This window comes from Myxocyprinus asiaticus, chromosome 24, assembly GCF_019703515.2.
Source record: "Myxocyprinus asiaticus isolate MX2 ecotype Aquarium Trade chromosome 24, UBuf_Myxa_2, whole genome shotgun sequence".
Lineage (NCBI taxonomy): Eukaryota > Metazoa > Chordata > Actinopteri > Cypriniformes > Catostomidae > Myxocyprinus > Myxocyprinus asiaticus.
In genome coordinates, this window is record NC_059367.1 from 555,001 (window position 1) to 562,500 (window position 7,500).

The 7,500-nt window shown below is 39.0% G+C and overlaps 2 protein-coding genes across 2 annotated transcripts in view; both read left to right on the forward strand.

Moving 5' to 3' along the window:
• LOC127414575 (protein-lysine 6-oxidase-like) overlaps positions 1–7,500 on the forward strand; it is a 134,796-nt gene that overhangs the window by 65,002 nt on the left and 62,294 nt on the right. The window lies entirely within an intron of this gene.
• LOC127414579 (protein Largen-like) overlaps positions 1–7,500 on the forward strand; it is a 16,267-nt gene that overhangs the window by 2,519 nt on the left and 6,248 nt on the right. The window contains exon 2 of the mRNA XM_051652708.1: positions 5,626–6,474. Within this exon, the coding sequence (XP_051508668.1) occupies positions 5,626–6,318 (693 nt within the window). The 3' untranslated portion in view covers positions 6,319–6,474. The remainder of the gene's footprint in view (positions 1–5,625; positions 6,475–7,500) is intronic.

Below are 7,500 nucleotides of genomic sequence, written 5' to 3' on the forward strand. Positions count from 1 at the left end.
CTTATTGAAAATGCTAAAAATGTATAAATTTATGTAAAAGATATATCTTATAATATAAATATATAATAGCCTTCATGGGGGGCCTTGGAGTCAAAAATATGAGGGAACACAGAACTATTGCGAGAGAATGCAAAACTAATTGCGAGGGTCCGCAGAACTTATTGCGAGGGAACGCAGAACCTATTGCGAGGGAACGCAGAACTAATTGCGAGAGAACGCAAAACTTACTGCGAGGGACCGCAAAACTTACTGCGAGGGAACGCAGAACTTACTGCGAGGGACCGCAAAACTTACTGCGAGGGAACGCAGAACTTACTGCGTGGGAACGCAGAACTTACTGCGAGGGACCGCAAAACTTACTGCGAGGGAACGCAATACTTATTGCGAGGGAACGCAGAACTTATTGCGAGGGAACACAAAACTAATTTCGAGAACGCAGAACTTATTGTGAGAACGCAGAACTTATTGCAAGGGAACGCAGAACATATTGCGAGGGAACGCAAAACTTACTGCGAAGGAACGCAGAACTTATTGCGAGGGAACGCAAAACTTACTGCGAAGGAACGCAGAACTTATTGCGAGGGAACGCAGAACTTATTGCGAGGAAACGCAAAACTTACTGCGAGGGAACACAGAACTTACTGCGAGGGACCGCAGAACTTACTGCGAGGGAACGCAATACTTATTGCAAGGGAACGCAGAACTTACTGCGAGGGAACGCAGAACTTATTGCGAGGGAACGCAGAACTTATTGTGAGGGAACGCAAAACTAATTGCGAGAACGCAGAACTTATTGTGAGAACGCAGAACTTATTGCGAGGGAACGCAGAACTTATTGCGAGGGAACGCAAAACTTACTGCGAGGGAACGCAGAACTTATTGCGAGGGAACGCAGAACTTATTGCGAGAACGCAGAACTTATTGAGAGAACGCAGAACTTATTGAGAGAACGCAGAACTTATTGCGAGGGAACGCAGAACTTACTGCGAGGGAACGCAAAACTAATTGCGAGGGAACGCAAAACTTACTGCGAGGAAACGCAGAACTTATTGCGAGGGAACGCAGAACTTATTGCGAGGGAACTCAGAACTTATTACGAGGGAACGCAGAACTTATTGCGAGGGAAGGCAGAACATATTGCGAAGGAATGCAGAACTTATTGCGAGGGAACGCAGAACTTATTACGAGGGAACGCAGAATTTATTATGAGGGAACGCAGAACTTATTGCGAGGGAACTCAGAACTTATTATGAGGGAACGCAGAACTTATTGCGAGGGAACTCAGAACTTATTACGAGGGAACGCAGAACTTATTGCGAGGGAACGCAGAACTTATTGCGAGGGAAGGCAGAACTTATTGCGAAGGAATGCAGAACTTATTGCGAAGGAATGCAGAACTTATTGCGAGGGAACGCAGAACTTATTGCGAGGGAAGGCAGAACATATTGCGAGGGAAGGCAGAACTTATTGCGAGGGAACACAAATCAAATTGCGAGGGAACGCAAAACTATTTCAGAAAAAAATTATGAAAGTAGTCTGATTACAGTTTCAAAGAAGTAATTAGTCATTTGTAATGGATTGCAATTTTAAAGTAACTTACCCAACACCGGCGATGATATAAAGTGTCAAACATTTTGCTGTATTGAGTGTATCACGATATGTAGATATCCATGTGCGCAGTGTGTGCATATTTATCAGTGGGCGGGACTTTACGTGAGACTGAGAGAACTGAAGAGATATACAGTAGATGTATATCTTCATAAGTGTTTTTTTTTTTTTCCTCCCAATTTGGAGTGCCCAATTCCCAATGTGCTTTTAAGTCCTTGTGGTGGTGTAGTGACTCACCTCAATCCAGGTGGTGGAGGATGAATCTCAGTTGCCTCCGCGTCTGAGACCATCAACCTGCGCATCTTATCACGTGACTTGTTGAGTGCGTTGCCACGGAGACATAGCGCGTGTGGAGGCTTCATGCCATCCACCACGGCATCCGCGCTCAACTCACCACGCATTATAGTGACCACGAGGAGGTTACCCCATGTGACTCTACGCTCCCTAGCAACCGGGCCAATTTGGTTGCTTAGGAGATCTGGCTGGAGTCACTCAGCACGCCCTGGGATTATAACTAGCGAGCTAGTGAACTCCAGGGGTGGTAGCCAGCATCTTTACCACTGAGCTACCCAGACCCCGCTTCATAAGTGTTAAATATGCTTCTCATCTAACACGTGCATCTGTGTTTCACATCATGCGAGTCAACGCAAAATTATCGCAAAATCATCACGCAAAATTATAAAAGAGGAAGTCGTTTTTATTTATAAAGTATTTGATTCACTGACTGGCTTATACAAAAATAGACATTACAATATGGTTATTTAATATAAACCAATTTTTATTTATTTTCCAGAAATCAAATCAATATATTGTGATATATGTCCTAATCGTGATATAAAATTATTCATATCGTGATATAAGATTTTGGTCATCTCACGCACCCTTAGTTTGTACTATTTTATCACCAACTCTCCCGTTGCGTCAAAATTTTGTATTAACAATGTGATCTTTAGCAGCGATTGAGCATTGTAACTAATCACAGATATCAGTTTGAATTTATTCAGAGTTTAAAGAACAGTTTTGTTTTTCATGCTGCTAAAAGGACCAACGTGAAGTTGATTTTTAGACAATGTCTTGATTTACATATGTTTAAAACATCAATAGTCATTTAGGAACATGTGCAGCTGACATAAAGAATATGATGTGCAGATGACCCGCACAAAACAAGGTGAATTCTATTTGACCAAATGAATCACAATTACAGCACTAATATGAGAGTCAAACTGTTGAAAACAATGTGTTAAAATAACAAAATACCTCGAAATGTCCTGCAGTGTGACATGCTAAACTCCATCTAAAACTACTGTAAACAGATTTTTAATTATAATTATGTCTTATTATAATAATGCTGTTTTATGAACTCATATTAATTGAGAGACTACATTGAATATTTGTACTTTTAAAAATGCATTTGTCACTGCAGGACCATTTAATATGAACTAGTGAAGAAAAAAGTTTATTAAAAATGTTCCCTTTCCCTCAAGCAAAAATAAAGTTGAACAGTTTTGACATTGAAAATGTCCAGCAAATACCTGTGTACAGCCACAGAAAGTTTTAGGATTTGATGCATTAATGTTGTTCCTTATTTAGTATGATTATTCACATCCCAAGAGTAATGAGTAACAACGAAAAACATCATCACATGAAATATTACTGTATGTCCTATTTATTTTATCAGTTGTAACTGATGTGCTGGATGTCTTGAATTTATCTTCTCGTTATAGCTCAACTTTCATCTGATGCACAATTTTTTCGTTTAAAGTCATTTTTATATTTTTTCTGGGGCTTAAATAAAAAAATGTCTGGAGACGGTTTAAGGCTTAAAACAGAAATGTTGGCATAAGTAGTGCAGAATAATGTTTTCTTATTATTTATGTAAAAAAATATAGTATAAGCAGTGAAAATATGATTAATATTTGAAAAACCTATGTCCTTCGATATTAAAGTCATGTGGTGTAACCAACATACAGGTTGCCATTCTGTTGTCATGTGACAAAAAGCATAACACACAGAGGATGCCTTTAGACCCAGTGTGTGTAGATTTAAAAACAAATCTTTATTTTGTCATATTATTAAAGGTGCTGTAAGTGATTTTAGGCCATTTTTATGCCATGTTGTTCATAACAGTTGTCAGTTGAGGGCGCTATTTTCCTGCTGTTGTTTTAAACAACCGTTTCTGCATGATGTCGGCCTCAATAAAGCTCGTTTGGTATCTTTAGATTGCGGGATTTTGGAAAGAAGGGGCGTGGCTAATTCAGCGGCTCAATCTCGTGGAAGCAGAACGGCTAAAATCGCTTACAACATGTTTAAATATGTTACTTTTACATTTTTATGAAGAAAAGCACATTTTGTTCAGGTCATGTGTTGTAACCCTGAGAAAACTTGATATTCCTGAGTCAAAAAAAAAAAAAAAAATTATATATATATATATACGTATATATATCAGTATATTTAAAAAAAATATAATAAAATGTTTTTTTACCTAAATTTTTTTTACCTTTTTTTTCATTATGATTAAGTGTATAATTTAAGATGCAACAAAAGTATTTTAATACCTTTAACTTGGTTACACCACCTGACATTTTTAAAGTCATTAAATCCTTTTTTTGTAGAAAATGCTATACTGTAAATGTTTTTCAAAAATGTATGAAACACAATGGACACAAAGATTACGTTTATGAAAATGACACACATTTAAACCTCGTGCGACTCCCGTGTCCACTTGCGTGGATGTTGTATTTTGGCTTCACTATACGCAACACATAATTTAAATGAATAAAAACCGACTGAATACTGTTCACAAGACTCTAGACTGTCATTTAAGGGTTAAACTTCTGCCGCACCGAGTCACGTGACACAACAACATGACCTCGATTTCCTTGAAGCGCTTCTACACACGCAGCACCAAAATAAATGCCTCTGGTAATAAATCTCTTTAAGTTTTTTAATTGAAACCTGTTTGGTTGTAAAGAGTAGAGTCTCTAGTTTCATTTGATATGCCGCTTTAAAAAATCTGTTCATTTTTCGCACATCAGCGTCCTGATAAACATGATGTCCACATACGTGGATTTTGGGACATTATTCACACAAAAGTTTAAAAAACATTTTATTTTGAATAACTCTCAACATGAGCACATCTGTGGGTCATTTCACTTCATTTTAATATACGTATTGTTATATTTTATTTTGTTATCACTGTACAATATGATTCTATTCATTAACATTAATAAATACATTCATATATTTACTGTGTATTATCACACTGAGAATTAATGGGTTCATCCAAAAACTGGAAAATGTGTCTTTCAGAGGCTTTATATGGAGTTAGGATGAAAATAAGGTGCATTTCAAACTGTTCTGAGACCAGTGCAGACAGACAGCACACTGGAGGTTAAGTCATTCACTAAATAGGGAGCAAGGGAGCATCCTATATCTCTCTATGCAGTTAAGTGCATTCACTCCTAAAATCTGATCAAAAGTTCAGTTTCAGGCTGCAGATGATGTTTGGATCACTCAACATGTTTGACAGACATGTGACAATGATAATCAGTACATAGATTCAGAATTTATAATGTATCGTTTTATTTTAACATGATTGACAGTGATTGGATGATGCTGGACATTACTTTGAATCAGAATTAATTATGATAATTTATGATTAACATCTCAAAAACATGAATAATCAACACTCCTGGACACATAATAAACTATTTGATGAATATAATCAGACTTTCTATAGCTTAGTGTTATTTAAAATTTCACAATTTAGTCCCGCTGTCCACATATGAGGACATACATTTTTAGGAAAACTATTTGCTCTAGAAAAAAAAGTTTTTTTTATTTTTTTGCATGTCTCATAGGTGCTACTAGTTACAAATCAAAAAGGGAAGTGAAAATGCACACTGCAGTCACACTCGGGTCTCTGGAGGTTAAACTAGAGTTTTACAAGATTTTTTATTTTTATCACCTTGGACAACCTTATCTGTAATGACCGTGACCTCTCTGTCTCTCTCTCAGGTGGTCCATGAGATTGACTGTCTCACATCAGATCTTCATCTGGAGGAGGAGATGACAGACAGCTCAAAGACAGACACGCTAAACAGCAGCTCGAGCAGCACCACGACCACCACCGTGTCCAGCATCGACAAGATCAAGATCTACCCAGAGGAGATGCTCTTCAGACCAGCGTCAGTCCCACCAGCGGTCCTCACCGTCCTGAAGAGACCTCACCCGCCCCTGCCGCCTCCCCGAATGACCCCAAGCAGATCCGAGGAGTACAGCGACGGCCTGTCATCAAGGACACCGCCCGCGGCTAACGGGACAGTGATGCAGAACCGAGTTTTCCCCGTGAATCCCATTAATGTGTTGAGCAAAGAGTCATGTTGTGGGGTGAAAAGTGTGACTGCGCCCTCCGCACCTCTACTGAAACTCGAGAAGAGCCGCTGTCCTCAGACCACGAGGGAGCGCGTGCGATTCAGCGAGAAAGTCCAGTATCTGGGCTATTGTCCGGACTGTGACCTACAGTGTGATGTGAACAACACGGATCTGCACTTACACACGGAATTGATTGACGGCAAACTGAGTCCCTTACATCAGTGCTCATCCTCGCTGCCTGCTCAAGTCCTCCTGGACAACGGCAGCCTTGGGTTCCCCTCGAAGAAACCACACAAGACCATTTTACGCCACAAATCCACCACCACAACCGTTTGATGTAGATTGAGTCTAAATGAACCATTTAAAAGTTCTCTTTCTAGTTTAATTTTATATGAAGAGCACCGGCTGAAGTGGCTCGTGAAGAAACAACAGAACCATCAAAAGATGGAGATCAGAAGAGAATGTTCTTCACATCACCGGAGAGGTTGAGTGGTAAGTGCATTCACAACTGACTCATCAGAACACTGAAAGTGGAAAATGTTTGACAGTCTTTAAAAGGCTTATATATTTTCCAGATTTTTTTTAAACAATTGTTCAAGCGATACACATTCCTGTACAGAACAGACATAACAGATGTAACAAACATATCAAATAAACTAAATCACAGGTACTACTGACTAAAGGGGGTGTGACGAGAGCAATGCACACATTAGTCTAAATAGGAGACAGCACCTTACAAATGTGAGTTGAAAGCTTTTCCATCACCCCAAGCTGTGTGAATATGTACATTGTTTAAGATACAAGTGTTGAACTGTGGTTGGCTAACACGCTAAAGCTAACGGCAACACATCACGTGTTTGAAACGTCACTTCCGTCAGCTGTTAAACTATGAATGTTTCTGTGTAGTAAAAATCAGTTTAGTGTTCCATTCGGGACAATAATACACTTTGAAAATTCATACACTACATGACTGAGTGCATAATATATAGTTTGTCATTGAGGTAAACAGAGTGTTTCTCCGGATTTATTTGCCAGTGCTGTTTAGAATGTTCGGGCTGTTAAATGTGTGTGTGTGTGTGTGTGTGTGTCTGTGTTTGTGTGTACATGTTTATACTACATTAGGGGACCAAATGTCCCCACAAGGACAGTAAAACCTGAGAACACCTACATTGTGGGGTCCAGCCAGCGGTCCCCATGAGGGAAATGTCTTATTAAACATATTAAACGATGTTTTATTGAAAATGTAAAAATGCAGAAAGGTTTCTGTGAGGGTTAGGTTTAGGGGTAGGGGTAGTGTTAGGGGATAGAAATGATCATTAGATCTGTATAAAATGCATGGAAGTCTATGGAGAGTCCCCACAATGATATAAAAACATAGTGTGTGTGTGTGTATGAGAGTGTGTACGAGTGTGTGTGTGTGTTTGAGTGTGTGTTTATGTGTGTTTGTTTATGTGTGTGTGTTTATGTGTGTGTGTGTGTTTATATGTGTGTTTGTGTTTGTGTGTGTGTTTATGTGTG